The sequence below is a fragment of the Pseudonaja textilis genome, chromosome 15 (genome assembly GCF_049901715.1).
Source record: "Pseudonaja textilis isolate UNSWEBS1 chromosome 15, rPseTex1.2, whole genome shotgun sequence".
Classification (NCBI taxonomy): Eukaryota; Metazoa; Chordata; class Lepidosauria; order Squamata; family Elapidae; genus Pseudonaja; species Pseudonaja textilis.
Genome location: NC_142004.1, coordinates 6,771,989 through 6,796,161, shown reverse-complemented (window position 1 = coordinate 6,796,161; position 24,173 = coordinate 6,771,989). Strand labels below are relative to the sequence as shown.

Sequence of the window (24,173 nt, the reverse complement as noted above, 5' to 3'; positions counted from 1 at the left end):
TCCAGCAGAGTGCCAGAAAAATATCAACGGGAAAGCTCGCTACAGGGAAAAGCAAGAGTTTTGCAAACCATGGCAATGTAATCAGCTTTTTTCGGATACATTTTGCCTTCAAGGCTGGTACACAGTGGCCTCCAAAAGAAATCAACAGCTTTTATTTTTTTTTATGTCAACATGGACATTGGCCGATCTGGTGCCCCCTTGATATGTCTGATTCCTATTGTCAAAGGCCATCCTAGCTAAAAATTATGGGCGCTCAAGTCCCAAGCCCCCAAAACGATGTTTCTTAACCTCAGCCACTTTAAGATGTGGTGGACTTCAGCTCCCAGTTAACCCCAAACTTCACCTTTCAGATCATAAGCAACTCATGGACAACCCCAACGTAGGATGCGATGCCAATTTACCTCGAGGGGCTGCCCCAGAGAGGAGGAAGGGGTCAAGCTATTTTCTAAAGCGCCTGTAGGCCAGACAAGGAGTAATGGATGGAAGCAGAACAAGGAGAGATTTAACCTGGAAATAAGGAGGAATTATTTGACCGTGAGAGCAATCCACCCATGGACACAGAAGTTGCCTTTGGAAGTTGTGGGAGCTTCATCCCTGGAGGCTTTCAAGAAGAGATTGGACTGCCATCTGTCAGAAATGGTGTTGGGTCTCCTTCTTGGGCGGGGGGGTGTTGGACTAGATGACCTGCAAGGTCCCTTCCAACTCTATCTGTTATCCGATTAATTTCAACCTTGCACAAATCTGCTCACCTCACCCACATCCACTTCAATCTTCTGTTCGGACAGCCTGGAAGATCTCCCTCAAACCATCAACCCTTGTGAGTAATTATTGTTCCTCCCACAGCCACAGAAGGCCACCGATGAATGCAAACCACAAAACAACCTTGACCCATCACTGTCTCTTACGATTTGCCTTGCCAATTCTAACCATCAGCAGTTTTTGACCTAATAAAGGAGTATATTCTTAGTTCAGAGTTGAAATAAGGCGTCCTTGGTGCACCCTGAGCTTGGTTGCCTTCTTGTAGACCCTTTCTTGACCGAAACTAGACAACATCATAAATGATGATCTAGCACTGATGACATTAGCTAGTTTGGCTCATGAAACATCTGCAAGAAAACTACCAAGTTCAGAGAACACCAAGGACCCCACAGTACTTCCGCCTCCTCTTCCTCCTCCCCGCAAACTTCACTCCCTGCTAGCACTGATGAGGTTACTTAGTTAGAAATAGAATAACAAGAGTTGGAAGGGACCTTGGAGGTCTTCTAGTCCAACCCCCTGCCTAGGCAGGAAACCCTACACCACTTCAGACAAATGGCTGCCCAGTCTCTTCTTAAAAACTTCCAGAGTTGGAGCATTTACAACTTCTGGAGACAAGTTGTTTCACTGGTTGTTTTAACTGTCAGGAAATTCCTCCTTAGTTCTAAGTTGCTTCTCTCCTTGATTAGTTTCCACCCGTTGCTTCTTGTCCTGCCTTCAGGTGCTTTGGAGAATAGCTTGACCCCCTCTTCTTTGTGGCAATCTCTGAGATATTGGAAGACTGCTATCATGCCTGCCCTAGTCCTTCTTTTCATCAAACTAGATATAACCCAATTCCAGCAACCCTTCTTTATATGTTTTAGCCTCCAGTCCCCTAATCCTCTTTGTTGTTCTTCCGTTGGGTCATGAAACGTCTGCAAGAAAACCACCAAGCTAAGAGAGCCCCAAGGAGCCCCTCGTTTTTATCCCGAACCTTTTTCTTCCCTTGCACTTTGGAAGGGTCCGAGGTGGGAAGATGATGCTTCTCCTGGGCTGCCCTTCTCTCTTCCCCCTCCTCTGCCCACCCGCCCACCTACTCCTTCTCAGTTCGGTCCTCGCTCTGCAGACATCCTGGTACCTTCAGTTTGGCAGAAGGACTCCGGTGAGTTTGAGGGCGAGGTAACAGCAGCTTTTCCACTAACTGCTCTTGCAGGATGATGGAGTCCATCAGAAGGAACTGTGCAGAAGCCCCCAGCCCCTCCCCACCCCGGGGGGAGTTCCAAGCATCAAACTATAAATGGCTAAGCCGCTGCTACGGAGAACAGCCCTATGCCAGAGTTCTTATCCAGCTTGGACTCCCTGTATCTGGCAGGCACCACTCCGCCCACCCACACGTACACACAGAGAGACACACACGCACCAGCCAGAGGGCTAGAATTTCCTGTCCAGCTCTTACAGGCTTACTCAGAGGGAAGGGAGGAGTGTGAGTGTGTGTGTGTGTGTGTGTGTGTGTGTGTGAAAGAGGAGGGGGGGAGAGGGAGGGAGAGAACACAAAGGAGAACATCCATTGCAGCTAATAGGAGCTTCCTAGAGGGAGTAGTGCCGCTCAGATCGTGACAACAACGGAGCTTAGGAGTTATAACAAAGGCTTTGGAACAGGAATTGGGGTCAAATGTCCAGCGCTATTCCTCACATACTTTTTGATAAATAGATAGAGCGATAGGGGGAGGGGGGCAGGTGAGCAGGCAGGCAGAAAATGTTAGATAAATTATAGGTAGATAGGTAGGTAGGTAGGTAGGTAGGAAGGAAAGTAGATATAGATAAAAAGATAGATAGATGATAGATAGTTAGACAGACAGATACAGATAGATAAGACTGATAGATAGATTGGTAAATAAAAAAGATGGTACGTACATTGGGAGATAGATAAATAGATATAGGTAGGTAAGCAGGTAGATAGGTAGGAAGGAAGGAAGAAAGGAAGGAAGGAAGGTAGGTAGATATAGATGATAAGAAGATAGATAGATGATAGAGAGAGACACTGATAGATTGCTAAACAAAAAAGATGGTACATACATTAGGGAAGGAGATAGATAGATAGGTAGATAGGCAGGCAGGCAGGTAGGCAGGCAGGCAGATGATGGATAATAGAAAATGGTAGACGATCGATGGTAGATAGACAGATAGGTAGACAGATTGTAGATGGATGAATGGACAGATGGATGTATAAAGACAGATAATAGAAAACGGTATATAGGGGGGAGAGAGAGAGAGTTTTTATTAGATTTCAAGATCAAACATTAAAATGCAAACTAAGATAAAGGAGAAAGGGAATGACAAAACAAGTTAAAAATGACCCCAAAAATATACATCAAACAAATACAACCAAGGGGACCTCAACTTTCTTTCAGTACAGAGAATTTAACCATATAATACACCCGCCTCTTTCTAAGTTTAAACAAATAACACCTATCTATTTTAACATATTAATATCAACATACTAAAAATAAACCTAGAGAGGTGGGCGAGTGCTGGTCCCTTACTGCTGTGCAATGACTCGAGGCTAGCTCCTCACTTGATTCCTCCTCCTTGCCTGGCTGGGAATTCCTAACAAACCCATAGAGATTATCATGTTTAAATGGGGATTTTAATGCCCATTTAATGTCCATCAATGGGGATTTTAGTGCGGTGAAGATTATTTTTGAGAAAACATACATAGGTCCTCCTTCTGTATGGGCACAAAACTCAACCAGGCTGTTCAGCTAAAGAATCTTGCATTTTGTTGCAGTAAACCTGATTTGCAATACAAATTACCCGTTCTTTCAACCACTTCCCAATTCTGATGGGTTTTTTTTTTTTGCCCAAGTCAACTATTGTGCAATTAGGAGGAAGTGGCTCCTTTGCCCAACAACCTGATAGAAATTTACTTATATATAAGATGAACAGAACAGAACAGGACAGGACAGAATAGAGTAGAATTCTTTATTGGCCAAGTGTGATTGGACATATAAGGAATTAGTCTTTGGTGCAAATGCTCTCTGTGTACATAAAGAAAATAAAATATATTCATCAAGAATCATAAGGTAAAACACTTAGTGATAGTCATAGGATACTAATAAGCGATCAAATCATACTAGGAAACAATAAACAATATAAATTGTAAAGATACAAGCAACGTGGTTATAGCCATAAGTGGCAGGAGAAGAATATGTTGCTTAAATATGTCACAGCGAAGATGGGGTGGACATATTCTCCAATGTTCTATCATACACCAAAACAATGTTCCACAACATTTTTTCAAGTTTTTTTTTTATTGCCACGTTTGCAACCATCTGAATATTTTATTGCAACATCACTTACTTGCTTAAAAGAAAAACCAGCAGGGGAATAGTGTGTCTTGGAGGTGGCATACAATAAATTTAAAACTCCAAGGTTTGAATTTACTTATTTTAAAAAGCTTTTTTGCTTTGAACCAGCTCACTGTCTTTCTACCAGCTGCTCAGCTTTGAGATTATGGCTGCAAAATCCAGTTTATACCACCAGAGGGACATCAAAGACAAAAATACAGACAATTATCATATAGCCTGGGTTACAAATTATTGCCTATCTTTCCAACATTTAAGGAATAAAAGAGGATTCCATCAGGTCTCAGGGTGTGTTTCTCACGCAGGCTGGGGAATTCTGGAAATTGAAGTCCTAACATAAAGCTATTAAGACTGAGAAATATTACTCTGTGATCTTCTTGGCGTATCCTCTCCAGGTGGCTCAGCAAAAAAAACCAAATTTTTTTAAAGAAATTATGACTCTGCATTATAATTTATGTCTGTGTTTTGTGCCTGTTGTTTTTCTTTCTCTGTTATTACTTTAAAAGCATTAAAAATATAAGTAATAATATAGGGGAAAACCGGAGCCTGTTCTTCCGGCACCCAAAGCTTTCCTTGACCTTGAGGAATCAGGGTTCAAAACCTGTCATTTACCAGCCAGTAAATCGAAGTAACTAAACGAGATACAGAGTAAATAGAAGCAAATAGCAAGTGTAAAACATGAGTCCAACTTTGGAGGCAAAAAAAAAAAAAAAAAAAAGGGACAATCCTGGCTCGAAATGCCCTCTACCCTATCACAATCATCCCTTTGTCCAGAGTGAAATCAAAGGAAAAGCGATGTCCCCATCTGACACACTGGGTGGGAAAAACACTGATTTATAAATGGCAAATCATTTCACCCAAAAGAGCTGCTCATCAATTAAAGTTGCTGGAAAACCAATTTTATTTGAACTCCTTGGTACAAGGAAGGGATACTAAAGAAGAAAGGAACGTGTGCTGTGCCCAGAAAGTCAAAAATCAGATTAAAAACCCCTCTAAATTATTATTTTTTCCAATCCTGGCAACTTTGAGATGTATGGATGACAACTCTCAGAATTCCCATGTTTTATCATGAGTGGACTTCAACTCCCAGAATTCCCTGCCCAGCACGCTTTAAGATGTATGGACTTAAGTTAAACTCCCAGAATTCCCCAGTCAGCAAGCTTTAAGAGATATGGACTTCAACACCCAGAATTCCCCAGCCAACATGCTTTAAGACAGACAAACAGTCAGCCATGTTAACCAGAGAATTCTGGGAGTTCAAATTCATCCATGTTAGACATGCTGGCTGGGGAATTCTGGGAGTTGAAGTCCACACATCTTAAAGCTGCCAAGGTTGAAAAAAAAAACACATCTTAAATACCACCCTTAGGTTATCGAAACAGAATATCTGCACTCAAATACAATCAAAACAAATCATATGATAGCTTAAGGAAAATATCCAGGTTATAACGGCTGGATTCACACAACACACCGAATCAGAATAACAGATTTGTAACTTCCACTGAGATAATGCTGGAGGTCAATGTTTTGTAACAGAATAACAGAGTTGGAAAGGACCTTTGGAGGTCTTCTAGTCCAACCTCTATACCCATTTCAGACAAATGACTGTCCAGTCTCCTCTTAAAACCTCCAGAAATGCATCCCTATAAAATTTTCAACTAGCTAGGATGTTGAGGGAACCCAGCCAGATCAGAATTATTCTCACAGACCAAAGGGGTCTTCAAACTTGGCAATTTTAAGACTTGTGGACTTCAAGTCCCAGAATTCCTGAGCTAACATGACTGGAGGAGGAATTCTGGGAGCTGACATCCACAAGTCTTAAAGCTGCCATGCTTGAAGACCTCTGTTACAGACCAACAAAATAATTGAAGCTCTCTGGCTCATTCTTAGTTTTGTTCCTCTATTTCTCCTGAAGAGATGAGCAGAAAGCAAAAATACGAAGCCAGTTTTCTAAATCTCAACACTCATCTTGTTTAAATCTAATGTAATAAATATAACCAGCCCGGCGCAAAACAAATTTAAACCGAACAAAAAGCAAAAATACATTCACTTTATAGCTTCTTTTGTTATGTAAATCGAGGGCAGGTCACACTCACTTCAAAAACAAGGCCATGGGTTATTATTTCAAGGATCTTTCTCTATTTTTATAGTGTCTTTCAACAGTAGCTATATTTTTCTCATTGTTTTTACAGGGAAAAAAGAAGAAGAAAGGATATAAATATTACTATTTAGATGTTCTATTAAAAGAGCGTCATCCCAAAGAGGGAAAACAAAAAAATAGAAACCTTTCAATGGCTTCCAGAAGAATGTTGTGCACACACACAGATACAAACACAACACATACACAAAAGAGAGAGGGAGAGGGAGAGGGTTATTCTGTATTCTCTTCTATATTCTCTACTACCCTATCATAGCAACTGGCATGGTTTTAAAAAACGGGACATTGTGCTACTTTCTCCTCCCGCTCTCCTCATTCTAGCTAAAGACACCATTACAAAAAAACTGTGCCTTAAAATAAAATAAAATAAAATAAAATAAAGTTAGGCAGAAAACAAGCCCATCACTGGAGAACAAGAAAGCGAGAAAGATTGAGTTGGATTCAGCCAAGTGGAATTATTTCAGGAAATTCATTTTGCCAACAGATGAAGAAGCACTGAGTCACTGACGCTGGAAAATACACCTGTTTCCCTGACCCTCCCAGCCCAGAGGGGAAAAAACAGTTTTGGTCCTCATGTACAAAATTGTGAGGAAGGAAAACTCCCTTGCACAAAATGAAGTTTCTGCTCCAAATTCAAAGCCAGGGGAGGAGATGCAGTCAACTGCTTGTGAGAGCGACATATATAAAGTATTAAGGTGGTGAAGAGTGTCAGAGCAAATTTGTTGGGCTAGGTTTCTAGATCTCATGATGGGTGAATGCAGTTCTTGTCTCAGCTTGGAGGAGGAGGAGGAGGAGGAGGAGGAGGAAGAGGAGGAGGAGGAGGAGGAGGAGGAGGAGGAGGAGGAGGAGGAGGAGAAAAAAGAAGAAAGGAAGGAGAAGAAGAAGAGGGAGAAAGAGACGAAGAGGAAGAAGAAGGAAAAGGAAAAAGGAGAAGGAGGAGGAGGAGGAAGAAGAAGGAGAAGGAGAGGAAGAGGAGGAAGAGGAAGAGGAAGAGGAGGAGGAGGAGGAGGAGGAGGAGGAGAAGAAGAAGAAGAAGAAGAAGAAGAAGAAGAAGAAGAAGAAGAAGAAGAAGAAGAAGAAGAAATAATAATAATAACAACAACAATTTACGATGATGATTGTCACATCCTCACTGCCCCATTTAGAACTCTTTTATCCAATGCCAATTTTTTTTTTTTAACTCTCATTTCATGTAATTATGATCCTCTGCTAATAGTTCTTATTTCTCCTCTGGCAGCCTATGAAAAACACTTCTATCAGCAGCTCCTTCCCCATCTCTCTTGCCAACTCCCCAAGATTGACAACCCAATGGTTCACCGCACCCCAAATTCACAAACTCCCTTCTCTTGTACTTCAGCCTGGTGTATAGAATCATGATCCAGAAGGATAAAACACACACACAGACAGAGAGACAGACAGACAGAAAGACAGACAGACATGTGTTTTTCTCTCCAAGCCTGTCCAAAGTTTTTGCAGTTACATGGAGCCTTCTGCTCATTCGGGGCCAAGGAAAAGAAAACTAAAGCAAACGGAATAGATCACACGGTCTGCCCATTACGCTGATTTTCCGTCAACTGGTTTCACAGCAAACCTTGTTTAAAGTATGAATGGTGTCCAGTTCATCGTGCCTGGCTGAATATATGGTCTCTGGAAGTGGGCTTCAGCATCTCAAAACCAAGCAAAATAAAAACTAAAACAGCTTCAGATCGCTTTTGGACTTTGTGCTTGAGGAGAAAACAAATGAAGCTCTGATTTGGGGTTTTGCTGATAAGTTGGTTGCTAGAGAAATGGAGAGTATATATCTATATATATATAAAAGGTGAAATACCACTCACGCATCGTCACAAAATCTCCAGAACCGTAAAGCCTACAAACTTGAAATTTGGCATGAATGTTCCTCTAGGCTTCTAGGGGCTCACTAAGAAAAGATTTTTCAAAATGACCATCAGAGCATTAGTATTGGTATATTATTATTATTATTATTATTATTATTATTATTATTATTATTATTATTATTATTATTATTATTCTCTGATTCTAAGGAGTTCTACTCCCCCTCCCCACCTGAAAAGAAACCTGTTTCAAAATGACCATCAGAGCTATTAGTATTTTGTTATATTATTATTATTAACATGCCCTGATGCTAAGGAGTTCTACTCCCCCTCCCCACCTGAAAAGAAATCTCTTCCAAATGCAAAACACAAGCAGAGGAGAGGAGTTTCAGTTTCACAGCACCAAGCAGCTTTAGTCCAGAACAGTTGAGCTAAGCCACACCCAGGCTCCTTGCTGTCTCCTTGCTCACACAGCAAATACTACTTCAGTTTCCAAACAGCCCTCAACTCTCTCACACACTGACAGGATGCCAGATGAATACCGATGGATGCTGGTAGGCAGAGGCAGAATTTTCCCCTCTTATTTTCCTCCCAAAAAACTTGCCCCATCACATAGTTTCGCAGCGAAGCCCGGGTATCCTGCTAGTTATTACATAAAAATAAAACATTGAGGTCGTATATTATCTTATTCTATTAGGCTAAAAACCTCACCCCATTCCTGAGAGGTCTGTAAGGGGTGTGCATAAGCGCACAATCGTGCCTACTGTCCCTGTCCTATTATTAGTTCCTATTTCTTGTATTTAAACTTATGTTTATTCTTGTTTCTGTTATACTGTAAGCTTTTGACAAATAAATAAATAATAATGAACAAAATAAAATAAATAAAAAAGAGTTGGAAGTCAATATTTCCCCTTTTCCTTTTTCCCCTGTACTTTTTCCTCTATTTTCCCATTATTTTCATTTTTCTTTTTATAGGTAGTCCTTGACTTACAACAGTTCACTTACTGACCGTTCGAATGTGACAACGGCACTGAAAAAAGTGACTTGTGGCCATTTCTCACACTCATGACCATTGGTGACATCCCCGTGGTCCCGTGATTTACATTCGGATGCTTGAGAATGGATTCACAGTTATGACGGCTGCTGTGTTCCGAGGTCAGGCGATCTCCTTTTGCGACCTTCTCACAAGCCAAGTCATTCGGCTTTGCAACAGAGATGAGCGCCTCCCCCTAGAGCCAGAAACGACCATCCCGTATTATGTACGAGGGGAACCTTTAGAATCAAAATGTGGTGGAGCCAACATCTAAAGACTCTTATTTTTCATGTGCTCCAAGATGCAGAATCCCTGCTGGATATTGACAGAAAAACAAATGAAATTCTGCTTCTGCGTCTTTTCGCCTCGAACCCAGCGAGGAATAAACGCTTTTGAACTCGGGGCCCCGGAGAGAACAAACTGTGAAAAGAGCCGGCATTTGTGGGAAAAGGTGTTAAAAGTTTCGTTTGACTGTGTAACAGAGCTGGCTCTTGCCAAAGGAGGCACCAGCAAGCTCACAAAATATTTAAAAAAGAACAAAAAACAGCACCACACCTGCCTTACTATATTCCTTGGCACCGGAACGACGATTCCCGCCCTGGCCTGTCAATGAAGGCATTCAGGCAGCAAGGAAGGTTTGGAGGCTGCAATGTCTAAAATGCTATTTGATTTGCCTGCCTTATGAAGAGGCATTTTTCGGGGGCCTTGGTGCTCTCTGAGCTTGGCGGTTTTCTTGAAGACATTTCATGACCCAAACTAGGTAACATCATCAGTGCTAGAAGGGAGTGGGGTGTGTGGAGAGGAGGAGGAGGCAGGCAAGACATCCTGTGGAGTCCTTGGTGCTCCCTGAGCTTGGCTGTTTTCCTTGCAGACATTTCACGACCCAACTATGGAACATCATCAGAGGGTGAAAGGAGCAGGGTTTAAAATCTCTTGTTTTCATAGACAAAATAGCTTTCTTGCAGAGAGCAAGCCTGGTAAGACGCAAAGATGGGTACCTACTCACGGCGTTCTTCAACCTCGGGCACTTTAAGATGCAGGGACTTCAGTCCCCAGAATTCCCAGCCAATGCTGGCCAAGGGGGAACTCTGGGAGTTGAAGTCGCAGAGATGGAAAAACACCCATCCAGAGGCACCCAATCCCCAGCTGAGCAGTTCCTGCCTCCTGAATGGAGAGACACGACTTGGTTTCACGGCCAATTTGCAGTTATGTCCCAGTACTGGCTGGCACCAGCCAAGGAATGTACCAACGGGCGGGCACTTTCCCAAACAGGAAAGCTTTGTGTGAGCTAACAACAAAAGCTGGCCTGAAAGAACACGGCCCCGCAGCTTCGAGGCACCCCACTGTCTTCCTCCAAGTACCCAAACATTTGCGGAGCAAAGAAATGGAGAAAAGAGATCCGTTCCTACGGAGATTTTGAACAGGATTCTTCTCAGCCCCGGGACACAAAGTCTTCCTAGTATGAAAGCTTTTCTCAAAAATTGTGCAGAGAGGTTTCCTTCCTCTAAAAAAAAAAAAACACCCCAGCAGTCTTTCCATGGCTTTATTTTATCTTCTTTAAAATAGGGAGACAGGAAAAAAAAAATGAAAACAGACTCCAAGGCACCCCCATCTTCCTAATTCTACACCTTAGAAAGATTTTTTTTTCCTGCCAACTGCACACGGTGTTCAGTTCCTCGGGACTTGAAATATTAGGAAGAAATCGATTTTATCAATCCAGAGGTGAGTAGCAATAGCACTTATATACCACTTCACAGGCCTCTCTAAGTGGTTTTACAGAGTCAGCCTCTTGCCCCCAACTATCTGGGTCCTCATTTTACCGTCCTCGGAAGGACAGAAAGCTGATTCAGCCTCAAGGTCCAAACCAATCAATGGCATTTCTTGTGCAGCGAACAATTCCTTAATTCCTAAAAAAAACTTACTTGAGACCTGCAGTCCACCCTAGAAAGTCTTAGACACCCTAAAAAAGAAAGATTACGAAGCATTTTTTTTCTGGGGACGAAAAAAAAATCCAAGAAGAACAAGGAAAGATTGCACTGTTTTAAAAACAAGACGGTCATTTTTTATTCCCCAAAGGGTTAAAATTCTGTGTGGCTAGACCCAGCATAGGCAGAGAAATGATTTCTTCTCTGATGTATTTGTCTGCTTGTAGCATGAATTATTTAGGAGAGGGAAACCTTGCTCACAAATTCAGACAGCCACAGAAGACAGATTTCCATCTGCTGGGGTGTATATTGTATGCACCCCTCTCAATCTCCCTCTCTCTCTATAAAAGGGAAATACCACTCACGCATCATCACAAAATCTCCAGAACTGTAAAGTCTACAAACTTGACATTTGGCGCATATGTTCCTCTTGGTTTCTAAGTGCTCACTTAGAAAGGATTTTTAGAAATGATCATCAGAGCATTTAGAGTATTTCCTATATTGTTATTATTATTTTTGGAAGACAGCAACGTCCACATTTTGGACAGAGACGGCCGCTGGTTTGAAAGAGGCGTCCAAGAAGCCTTTATGTCAAAATTGAACAACCCTCCTTCAACAGAGGGGGAAGGATATGATATTGTCTATCTCCAGTTTACAACATGACAGTTCCAAGAAAGCTCCACGCCTATTTGCACCACTCAGCTGACCCCGAGGACACGGACAGACCTCCAAGTGGTCTCAATGGACCATCTAAAAGGAGGCAAATGACCAGCTGTCTGCAAGGAGTATAAATCCTTCCATTTTCTCACCATCCAGTCAGAGATGAAGAAGCCTCTTGGATGAGAAGCGAAACGCCTTCAAAATGAAAAAAACAGGAAGTCCACTTGCCTCCCGAGGAAAAAAAAAGAAAGAAAGCACCTTTGGGATGGCAAGGAAAAAAAAAATGACTTATGACCGATCCTTGCACTTACAACCGTCACCAAATCCCCAATGTCGCATGATCAAAATTCGGCAACCGACGTGGGTTTACAAGGGTTGCCGCATCTCAGGGTCGTGTGATCTACATTTGCAACCTTCCAAAAAGCAAACTCAATGGAAGAAGCCCAATTGGCTTAACGACCGCATGGTTCACCTTAACTGAAGTGATCTGCTTAACCACCATGGTAAAAAACAGTCCTGAAATCGGGAACAATTCACCTCGTAGGCGTCTTCCTTAGCAAGGGAAAATCTGCCCCTAATTATAAATTGAGAACGACCTGCAATTTCTATCGTGATCATCATCTTCATTTAACGAACCCATCGTCCCTTGCGGGGTGGAATCTGAGCCACTGGATGGAGCTGAATGTTGACTGGACGGATGCCCTTCCTGTCACCAGGGCGGAGTTTTGTTCAGCAGATAAATTCTCAGTATGTCCAGAGAGAGAAATTATCTGCCTCTAACCGAGGATTGAACTCACAGCCTCCTGATTGCGAGGCAACAGGCTACTGCACCACTGCAATTTCTATCATGATGTATTTTCCAGGGCGGTGCAGGAAGAGAAACCGCTCCAAATTTTTTAGATGCTGTCCCTTGTCTCTTCACCAGGAAGAAAAAAAAAATCGGGACACGCCGCCATCAGGAGGAGTCCAAACCAATTAGCCAATAAAACTGGATCGGCTGGCTCTCCAAAGCAGAATTCCTGCAAGACAGAAACTCGCTCAGCCAGCTTGTTATAAAGGCTGGTTTTTTGAAACCACCGGGAGCCCCACGCTGGCTTTGCAAATCCTGCTTGGGAGCTTCAGGGAGAGAATAGAATAGAATAGAATAGAATAGAATAGAATAGAATAGAATAGAATAGAATAGAATAGAATAGAATGAGGAAGGAGAATAGTATGGAAGGGAATAAATAGAATAAAATATAGAATATAGAATAGAATAACAGAGTTGGAAGGGACCTTGGAGGTCTTCTAGTCCAACCCCCTGCTTAGGCAGGAAACCCTGTATCATTCCAGACAAGTCGCTGTCCCGTCTCTTTTTAAAAGCCTCCTCTGATGGAGCAGCCACAACTTCTGAAGACTGATCAATTGTTTTATCTGTCAGGAAATCTCTCCTTAGTTCTAGGTTGCTTCTCTCCTTGATCGGTTTCCATCCGTTGCTTCTTGTTCTTCCTTCAGGTGATTTGGGGAATAGCTTGACTCCCTCTTCTTTGGGGCGGCCCCTGAGATATTGGAAGACAGCTATCCTGTCTCCCCTGGTCCTTCTCTTCCCTAGACTAGGCCATGCCCAGTTCTTGCAACCGTTCGTCGTATGTTTTAGCCTCCGGTCCCCTCATCATCCTGGTTGCTCTTCTCTGCACTTTTTCTAGAGTCTCAAAATCCTTTTTTTACATCGCAGCAACCAAAAACTGGATACAGGATCCCAAGTGTGGCCTTACCAAGGCATTATAAAGTGGTACTAACACTTCACATGATCTTGATTCTATCCCTCTGTTTACCCAGCCTAGAATTGGGCTGGCTTTTTTGGCAATAATTCAACCCACGGGGTCCTGCAAAACGACAGGCAACTCTTCCATTTCCATGCGAAGGGCGATCTTCTATTTTTCTGCGTAATTCACCAGGCGGATAAATTAAAAGAAAAAAAAAATCCAACTGAAAGATGTGTTCCTTGCCTTCCACCTAAATTGAAAGAAATGCCTTGGATCCGGGCGATGGGTTTTCATCAGCAATAAGCTCTGCTGGAGCAAATCCCCAGGGACTGCATTTCGTCAGACATTTGCATAGGGCAGTTTCTGAAAAAGGCTGCAGAAGCACAGACGTGGTGGAAGGAAGGGAAGGGGGCCCGGACTATATTGGGGGGGGGGGAAATGGATGGAAATTGGTAGCTGTTGGTTCTCGTTCTGATCCAGGGTGACTGACGGTGGCCTAACAACACCCTGCCGGCTGGAACCCAAGGTTGCATCATCCCCGTGCACAGCAGCCCAAGAGAGGGAATCTTACATTCAGATTAAGAGAGTTGGAAGGGACCTTATAGGTCATCTAGTCCAACCCACTGCCCAAGCAGTAAGAGTCTGTAGGGATTCTAAGTCATGGCTGCCCTCCTGAAAAAAGCACCTTCGGGACAGTCCAAGAGATGGGCTACTGGGGATCAAAATCAAATTTTATTTTATGGTAACACTGTTGTACATGATTCAAAGAAGAGGCAGAGACCCTCCCGAAAGAGTGTTTTGGTTAGCCGGCAGCAGGTGTGGACGGCTGAGGGGAGCGAGGACTCAGATGAGGGGCCAGGACTTTTAGGGAGTGGACTGCTGCCTTCAGAGATTGTGGGGGCTGGCAGCAGCGATGAGGAGGTTCCCGAGGAGCCTGTGCCAAGTGCGCGTGCGCGCAGGGCTACTCACAGGAAAGAGCAGCTGCAGTAGCATGGGCAACTCGGGAGTAAGGCTGCAAGGTAATGGCCCCTCCTTCAAGAAGATAAAAGTCAGCTGTGAATCGGACGTTCTTTGCAGGAAGCAAAGACGTTTTGAAACTCAGCCTTGTGGACATTACAGTATCTTAAGTTGGACTCTTGTGTTGTGCAACATTTATTATCTGTGATTCTTGGCAGTCTCGTACAGTTTTGGCAAGGTTTGTGCTTATCACAGCTAATTATTTTGTAAAAGCATTACAGGGTTTCTGTTCCTTTTGGATTGTGTTTGATTTGTTGGAAAAGGGCGTGGGTCAGAACAGAGTGCCAGAGAAGAGCAACAAAGAGGTCTGGAGGGTGAACAGTTGAGGGAATTTGGTATGTTTAGCCTAGCAAAGAAAAGCAACCAGGGGTGACATGATAGTAGTATTCCAATATCTCAGGGGCTGCCCCAAAGAAAAGGGAGTCAAGCTATTCTCCAAAGCACCAGAAGGCAGGACAAGAAGCAACGGATGGAAACTAATCAAGGAGAGAAGCAACCTAGAACTAAGGAGGGATTTCCCAACGGTGAGTACAATTAATTATAAAAAAAAATCAGCCTTCAAAAGTTGTGGGTGTTCAATCACCGGATGTTTTTAAGAAAAGATTGGACAGTCTTTGATCCAGAATGGTATAGGGTCTCCTGCTTGTGCAGGGGGCTGGACTAGAAGACCTTCAAGGTCCCTTCCAACTCTGTTAATCTGTTAAAACAACACAGCAAAAATAAAATGTCGTAAAATCAGAATGCAACTTAACAGCTGGACTCGTGATCATGATTCCAGGCTCAGTTATGGTCCTAACTGAAGGATAACCTATTAAGAAAGCTCTCAGCCACGTAGATTTGAGATCAGATCTTCAACCTTGCCAGCGGATGAGATAGAATGCTTTTATTGTCATTGCATTCCACGAATACAATGACATTTGAAATCTACTCCAGCACAGTGCCCCAAAAACCACATCACAATCACACTAACAGAGTATTTAAACATTAAAATAATAATAATTATTATTATTAAAACCTAGTCTAAAACCCATCTAAAACATTCAGTAAGTTAAATAGTTTAAAAATGCCACTGTATACATAGGACTAAATCACAAATGCACTGTTTGAATTCAAGACAATTACTGCCTTGGAAAAGAAATCTATTAGTCCTCGTTTTAAGACACCTATAACGTCTCGTCCAACCTCCTGAGCACCTTTCCCCATCGAGTTCAATCACAGCCGGTGGAGTTCCGACAGCTCTTGGGAACAATATTGGCCTTCGCCTTCCCTTCTGGTCCCCCATTTAATATTGCTAGTGTGCGCAGCTAGCGTGACTTTGCAGGAGTGTGCGAGATGCCTCCCCGTTGCTTAGCAACAAGACTGGATGGAGATGCAGGAATCGTTTTGCTTCCAGCAATCTCCTTCAGACTATTCTTAGACCTCCCTGTGGTTTCCACGAGAGGTTCGGGGCCACTTTTTCGCTCCCTGCATGGAGTTTTCTCATGGCACGTGCCTTCGCGAGGTTTGGAAGTTGACCCAAATGTCACCAACCATTAATTCAACCCAACAGGGCATCGTGGAACAAGCTCCTCCAATTTCCCAGGCTCACGAGACTGGATGAATACAGGTAAGTCCTCGACTCACAACGGAAGCCCAACATTTCTGTCGCCAAGCAAGACGTTCGTTAAGTGAGTTTTGCCCCATTTTGACCTCCTTTCTTGACATCGTTGCTCAGTGAACCACTGCAGTTGTCGAACTAGGATCGCGGTTCTTAAGTGAATCTGCTTGTCAGAAGGTCGCAAAAGGGGATCACTTGATCTTGAGACACAGAGCAACGGTCGTAAGCATGAACCAGTTGCCAAGCCTCTGAATTTTCAACCCATGATCACAGGGATGCTACAAGACGTTAAGAACACTCCATCAGATGAAGATATAATTCAGAAAATATTGGACTGGGCAGAGATGGATAGATTGACATTGAAAATAAAAGACAAAGGACATACAGAATATTACTTAACATGGAATAGATTCTATGAGTGGTTGGAGATGAGAGGTAGATATTAGATGAGGAAAGATTATTGCTATGTATAAATTAAACACAAACATGGTTTATAGCAACAGCACGTAGACTTATATACTGCTTTATAGTGCTTTCCAGCCCTCTTTAAGCCGTTTACAGAGTCAGCCTCTTGCCGTCAACAATCTGGGTCCTCATTTTACCCATCCAGGAAGGATGGAAGGCTGAGTCAACCTGGAGCTGGTCAGGACTGAACTGCTGACAGTGGGCAGAGTTAGCCTGCAATACTGCATTCTACCCACTGCACATGACGGATGGACGGAAGGAAGGAAGGGCAATAGCAATAGTGCTTAGACTTATATACAGCTTTACAGTGCTTTTACAGCCCGCTCTGAGCGGTTTACAGAGTCAGTATAATTGCCCCCAACAATTTGGGTCCTCATTTTACCCACCTCGGGAAGGATGGAAGGCTTAGTCAACCTTGAGCCTGGTGAGATTTGAACCGCCAAATTGTCAGCAGCTGGCTGCAGCAGAAGTAGCTTGCAGTACTGCACTCTAACCATTGCGCCACAGAGGCTCCTTATAACTATAAGTATGTCAATATAATCAACAGAATTATAAATAAGCTAACGTAAGTATAAGTTTGGTTAAAATCATTTTATGTTGTACCACTACTATTGATATTAGCATATATGTTACTATCTTTTTTCCCCTTTTTTTCGTTTTACTTTTGCAAAATGATATGCCCTGACAATACACTGTATTCAAAATGTTTATCTATGAGTTAAAAAAAAAGTTGTACTCAAAAGTCGTAAGTTTGAAAAATGGTCGTAAGTCACTTTTTTCAGCCCCATCGTAAGTTTGAACAGTCACTAAACGGGCCTGGTTAGTCTAGGGAAGGGAAGGACCAGAGGAGACAGGATAGCAGTCTTCCATTATTTGAGGGGCTGCCACAGAAAGGAGAAAGGGGGTCAAGGTATTTTCTAAAGCACCCAAAGGCCAGATAAGGAATAATGGATGGAAACTGATCCAGGAGAGATTCAACCTGGAAATAAGGAGGAATTTTCTGACAGTGAGAACAATCAACCCATGGCACAGAAGTTGCCTTCGGAAGTTATGGGAGCTTCATCCCTGGAGGCTTTCAAGAAGAGTTTGGATTGCCATCTGTCAGAAACGGTGTAGGGTCTCCTGCTTGGGCTGGGGGTTGGACTAGATGACCTACAAGGTCCCTTCCAACTCTGTTAATCTGTAAATCCATAATTCTGGCAAAGGTGAAAAGACAGAGGAGGCGGAGATGACCATTAGCAAGTTGGGTGGATTTAGTTTCAACAATGATGGATGACCTGAAGGACCTGGTTAGGGCCAGATCACCCAAGAAAAGAACTATTTATGTGGTCAGTGAAAAATGACATGGACTTGGGGGCACATCATTAATGGTACCTTCCATCTACATAAAGTTATATTACAAAAAAACACACCATATATTCAAATAAAGGCATTGTAGATTGGCTTAGGGGAGACACAGGGAAAAGCTGAACGTGTTTGAGTGACGCCATCAAAAAGGAGAAAAAAAATATGTGAATCATGCAGGGATGGGGAAGAAAACTAGCTAGTTGGGTCTAGTGGTTAAAGCATCATGCCAGAAAGCAGGAGATTGCGAGTTCTAGTCCCGCTTTAGGCAGGAAAATTAGCTGAATGACTTCGGGCCAATCACTAGGAGACAGTGAGTTCTAGTCCCGACTTATTAGCCATGAAATCCAGCTGGGTGACTTTGGGCCAATCGCCAGGAGACTGTGAGTTCTAGTCCTGCCTTAGCCATGAAAGCCAAATGGGCGACCTTGGCCCAGTTCCTCCCTCTCCGCCCAAACTACCTCACAGGACTGTTGTTGGGAAAACAGGAGGAAGGTGTGTTGGATGTTTGCCACCTTGAGTGATTTGTAAAAACAAGAAAAAGGGCAGGATACAAACAAACAAACAAATAAAATATAAATCCAGCAGAAGGAAGACCACAGTTGCCATGTTTGAACACAATTCAACCCACTCTCTAAAAAGCCATCCTCCTCCTCCTCCATCTGGAAACATTCCTTCCTTGCCAGGTTGAGGAAGCGTCAGGGAACTTACTCAGACGGGGGAAAGGCTCAAGAAGGCCAATTTACTCCTCCAATCCTTTAACCTCAAGCCTTCAGCATCTGTATTCTCTCCTGCTCAAACCGGATAAACAGCCAAGCCCAAAGCACGGATTTAATTCTTTCTACATCTCCATCCACAGCTACCTACCTACCTACCGACCTCTAAGACCAAGAAGCCACAGCTGGATGTAGTCTAGAATCCAATCTACCCTTCTGCCAGCCAATAACAATAATACCCTAATTCCTCATCTCTCTCTCTCTCTCTCTCTCCTTCTCTCCCTCCCTCCCTCCTTCTTCTCTCTGTCACTCTCTCTCTCCTTCTTTTCTGTCTCTCCTCTCTGGCTCTCACTCACTCTCTCTTCATCCCTCCCTCTCTCCCTTCTCTCTGTCACTCTTTCTCTTTTCTCTCTGTCTCTCACTCTCTCTCTCATACTCTCTCTCTCTTCATCCCTCCCTCTCTCCCTTCTCTCTCTGTCACTCTTTCTCTTTTCTCTCTGTCTCTCACTCTCTCTCTCATACTCTGTCTCTCTTCATCTCTCCCTCTCTCTCTCCCCTTTTTCTCTCTCTCTCCGTCCGTCCCTCCCTCCTTCTCTCTGTCTCTCTCTCTTTCTTTTCTGTCTTTCCTCTCTGTCTCTGTCTCTCTCTCTCTCTCTCTTCATCCCTCCCTCTCTCCCTTCTCTGTCACTCTTTCTCTTTTCTCTCTGTCTCTCTCTCTCTCTCTCATACTCTCTCTCTCTCCGTCCCTCTCTTCTCTTCTCTCTCTCTCTCTCTCTCTCTCCATCCCTGCAAACTGATCGGGCTGCACAAAGCTCCAGCCAGCCAGCCAGCCAAATTGCAGATAAACAATCTTCCTCCCTGCTTGCCACGGAATTACATCACCCTAGTTTCCCCCCCCACCCCACCCCACCCCTGCACAAACACACACCCTAAGCAGCATCCCTGGGGGGAACGAAAACTGGGCACGCCAAAAGGATGCTGAAGGAGGTGGGGCGGCGGGGGGGAAAGAAACCCTCAGACCCTAAGGAGGGAGGCCGCTTTGAAATCTCACCAATGACTCTCCAGAAGAGAAGGAATTGATCAGAATGTGGTATGGCTTAGCTTGGCCCCCTGGCAGCACATGGGCAAAGGAGTTAGCCCCATCAAGGGTCGCTAGCTGCCAATCAAAGGACAGGCCTTAGTCTTTGCAAACGCGCCCCCCCCCCCTTATAAAAAGCCTGCTTTCCCCGCAAGCAGCCGAAACCGATATTCTCAAGCGCTGGGTCTGTATGCGGGTGTTTGCTATTCATCTTTCAGGAAAGCTGGGGTTTTACTCGCCTTATGGGGGTCTCTGTAAAATTGAGGGGCTGGGGGGGAGAGGAGGGAAGAGAGAGGAGGAGGGGGGGCCCTCCGCTTGTCCTCCCTTGAAGCAGCCGAGGAAATGCAAGTGCCCCCCCCTTTCCTTTAGCATCATCTGGGATGCCAAAGGGGAAAGAGAGAGAGAGAGAATAAGGGAGTCAACTTACCTGCTTTTCTTCTACGGGAGAGAAATCCAGACGGGCAGACGCGGGTGGATGAGAGAGGAGAGGAGGAAGAGAGAAAAAGACGAAGAAGAAGCCAAAATTAGAAGAAGAAGAAAGAAAAAACACAATCGCCTGAGACTCAAAAGCCCCTCTTCCCCCCACCCCCCCAAAAAAGGCAGGCAGGTTGCAAAAACGCACCTTATTCTCCCATCCAAGCCCCCCAAAAAAATAGCTCACCTGGGTTGACTAGCTTGCTCTTGTACCGCAGGGCTGTGCTCATCTCGAAGACCCTCGGCTCGCCCCCCCTCACCCCACAAAGAGGGTGCGGGGCTTCCTTGGATTTAGGGGTGGCGGCTGCCTCCTCCTCCCCACCCGCCCCCTTCCCCTGCAATCCGGGTCGGGCCGCCCTCCCGACGTTTGCAAACCGAGGCTCCGCGGAAGGTTGCAAGCAGCGGAGAAACGGAGAGCTCCGCGGAGTGAAGATGGGAGTTGGGAGGGGGGGAATGTGTGCAATAGAAAAGGGGGGAGGCGGAGCCAAAGGAGGCCTGGCTCCGCCCAATCTGTCGCCGGCAGCCAATCAAAACCCCAGGCTCGAGCCGGCCGATCTGTGCCCGATCACCCCCCCCCTTCTCTTCCCAGCAGATTCCCCTCCCACCCACCCCCCCAGGCTCCGAAGGATGAAAACTGCAGAAGACAACATCCTCGCGCTGCAATCCAGGTCATTCCAGGCGCTAGTCCTCATGATTTGGCTGAAAGGCTGCCAGCCAAGCCTCCGGGACCAGTCAAAGGTAAATCAGCCTCTCTCTCTCTCTCTCTCGTTCCCGCAGAGCTGGGGTGATGGTATTAGCGGGAATTTGTGGCAGGGTGGGCATTCGGGGAGTTGGAGGGGTGTGGAGGGGTATGCTTGGGGTACAGCCCCTACCCAGCCTCTCAAAACAGGAAAGAGTTTCCCCGTTGGTCCTCACCTCAAAATTTTAAAAAACATCCGCACAACCCCTTTGGTTTTTCCCACGCCTAAAATTCCCTGGGACTGTGCATTGTTTTAGCACTGATGTTGTTACCGAGTTGGGTCATGAAAGGTCTGCGAGAAAACCACCGGGCTCGGAGAGGACCGAGGACCCCACAGTCCTCCTCCTCGCTTCTCCTCCTCTGCACACCTTACTCTCCCGAGCACTGATGATGTTACCTAGTTGGGTCATGAAACTTCAGCATGCTCAGAGAGCACCAAGGGAACCCTGAGCTAGAAATATTCTCTCCTTGTTAAAACTTCCGCCGGTGTGCTGGAAGCAAGTAAACCTTGGCCAGGTCCTGCCTGCTGGCAATTGCTCTCTGGCACATGTGGCTATATGAGTGCCAGGAAACTGGCATAATACAAGGCGAGGTCCCTGTCTCCCACACCCCCCCAAGGTATCCTCTCCCTTGGAGGTCCATCAAGCCCCCTTTAAGAAATAACCATTACGGACAACTAGCTCGATACCCGTGCTTCGCTACGAAACTATGTGATTGGGCTTAGTTTTTGGGGAGGAAAATAAGGGGGAAAAATTGTGCCTCTGCCTGCCAGCATCCATCGGTATTCATTTGGCTAGTGTCCTGTCCGCGTGTGAGAGTTGAGGGCTGTTTGGAAACTGAACTAGTATTCGCTGTGTGAGCAAAGAGACAGCAAGGAGCCTGGGCGTGGCTTAGCTCAACTGTTCTGTACTAAAGCTGCTTGGTGCTCGGAAACTGAAACTCCTCTCCTCTGCTTGTGTTTTGCATTTGGAAGAGATTTCTTTTCTGGTGGGGAGGGGGAGTAGAACTCCTTAGCATCAGGGCATGTTAATAATAATAATAATATAACAAAATACTAATAGCTCTGATGGTCATTTTGAAAAGTGAGCATCTAGAAGCCAAGAGGAACATACACGCCAAATTTCAAGTTTGTAGGCTTTACGGTTCTGGAGATTTTGTGATGATGCGTGAGTGGCATTTCGCATATATATATAGAGAGAGAAACAGGGTGTAGATAGATAGATAGATAGATAGATAGATAGATAGATAGAGAGATACACCCTGTTTCTCCAACAATACGGCCTCCCCCAATACAAAGTCCCAGCATGTTTTATAGGCATGAAATGAAATTAAGCCCCTCCCCACAAATTAAGGCCTATATTAAAACATGCGAAATGGGGGGGGAATGGTGGGGGGGCTTGCCATTAGGAAGTACTTTTGTTGCACACCTGGATATGATGCTGCCTGCGTTGACCCCGATACAAAGTGCCCCACCAACGCTGAGGTCAACATCCAAGCCGTCGCCGCCTGCCCACCCAAAGATGCAAGGGGGGGGGGAATTAAGACACCCCCAAAAAGACACCCTAGCCATTTTTTCAGGGCTCAAAAAACAAATAAGACCTGACCTTATTTTATATATATAATTACAACCCAAAGCTTTGTAGGAATCAATGTCCATAAAAATATCCATTAAAAAGGGCACACTGGGGAGGGTAGAAGTAGACTGGGTGATGGAGTTTTTAATTTGATTAGTAGGTTACTATAAGGTTGTGTTATTCCACCTATTCTTTATTTAGCTGACAGCTGCAGGGTAACACCTCTCATTATGATGGTTGTCTAGACGAACAGACCTATCCTTGGGCATTTATTTAAATGCCTTGTTGAACTGAATGTTTGAGCGTTAATACAATGGGAGTAAGGGAATTTTACTGAATTGATTTGTAAGTATAATGTCTTTGGGTCCCATGCTTTAAGATATTTGGGTCCGAAGGTACCTTCTATCATATGTGGTGGTCATGCCCAGAAGCCCAAAAATACTGAACCAAAATATGGAGTTGCATACAAGAAATAGTGGAAGATCAAATAGAATTTAAATCGGAGTTGTTTCTGTTGGGAATTATTAAAGGGAAATATAGGAAAAAGATTAAATATATTTTATTATATATTTTGACAGCAACAAGGATAGCACATGCACAATGTTGGAAACAAAATAACATGCCCTCGGAGGAATTAGTCATTCAAAAAATTCTAGATTGTGCTGAAATTGATAAATTGACATTAAAATTAAAAGATAAAGAAGAGTCGGAATATTACGAAATTTGGGGTAATTGGTATAAATGGTTAAACAATAGAAATAAGGATAAAGGAGATAAGAAAATTATAGATAAATGTATATGAATGTATATAAAGGTATATATAGATATTTACATGAGATTGGTTTGTATAATAATTTGTATAATAATGACATGGTATTGTTAAAATTAAGAGGTGTGTAAAAGGTGAAAAAGAACAATTAAAATTATTGTTAAAAAAAAGATATTTGGATCTCATGCTTTAAAAGAGGCACCACATAAATCCATGTGCCATTTGTTAAACAGCTTCTATATCCCAGAGCAGTAACTACACTGAATGCTACTGCATGGTGCAATATTAATGCTATATCAGGGGTTTTCAATTCAGTTGTATAGAATGTGAAGGAGGGGTGTTTTGTTTTTTATGTATAATGTACGCTGAAGATGGCATTCAATTTCGTTGTACGAGGTGCAATGACAATAAAGTAAAAAGTAAAAGTTACCGCTATTATTTCCAGCTCAAACAGGAATACTGGATGATTTTCTATGTCCGTCACCGTGACATCTGAACAAGCCATTTGTGCATCACTTTTCTAAGAGCATCTGTTCGCTCCCGATATTCCAGATGTGCCCAGCCAGCCTTAAAAAATCCAGGTAACTTACGACCATAATTGAGTCGGACATTTGGTGGTAAGTCGTGACCACATCTGATTTTATGCCTTATTTTTTCTCCCATCGAATTTGCTTGAATAGGGGGTTAGACTGGATGATCTCTAAGGGTCCTTCCAATTCTGTTATTCTGATCTCAATTGTGTTCGTAAGTTGAAGATTACCTGTATCCCTGCCTGGCCTACTCCAGCCCTGTTTGATTTCTTTTCCAAAATACATCGGATTTCAAGAAAAGACACTGCTAACTACTTATCTTCCCATCGTTGTTCAAAGCTCTAGAGATTTCACCCATAGGTTCTCTCTCGCCCAAACACTCCCCCGAAAAAAAAACCAGACAGGAAAACCCACACA

The 24,173-nt window shown here is 43.9% G+C and overlaps 1 protein-coding gene across 3 annotated transcripts in view; it reads right to left on the bottom strand.

Annotated features, from left to right (window-relative positions):
• The window catches only part of SEPTIN5 (septin 5), a 35,490-nt gene extending 14,911 nt beyond the window's left edge, over positions 1-20,579 (bottom strand). The window contains exon 1 of one of the 3 annotated variants that reach the window (XM_087913389.1): positions 20,332-20,579. Coding sequence is in view for 2 of the 3 variants with exons in the window: in XM_026716164.2 (XP_026571949.1) it covers positions 1,874-1,963 (90 nt within the window). In the remaining variant the exon portion in view is untranslated. Of the gene's footprint in view, positions 1-1,873; positions 2,207-20,331 lie in introns of those variants that run through there. The other 2 variants (XM_026716164.2, XM_087913388.1) reach the window with 2 other exon arrangements.
• Positions 20,580-24,173: the final 3,594 nt, after the last annotated feature.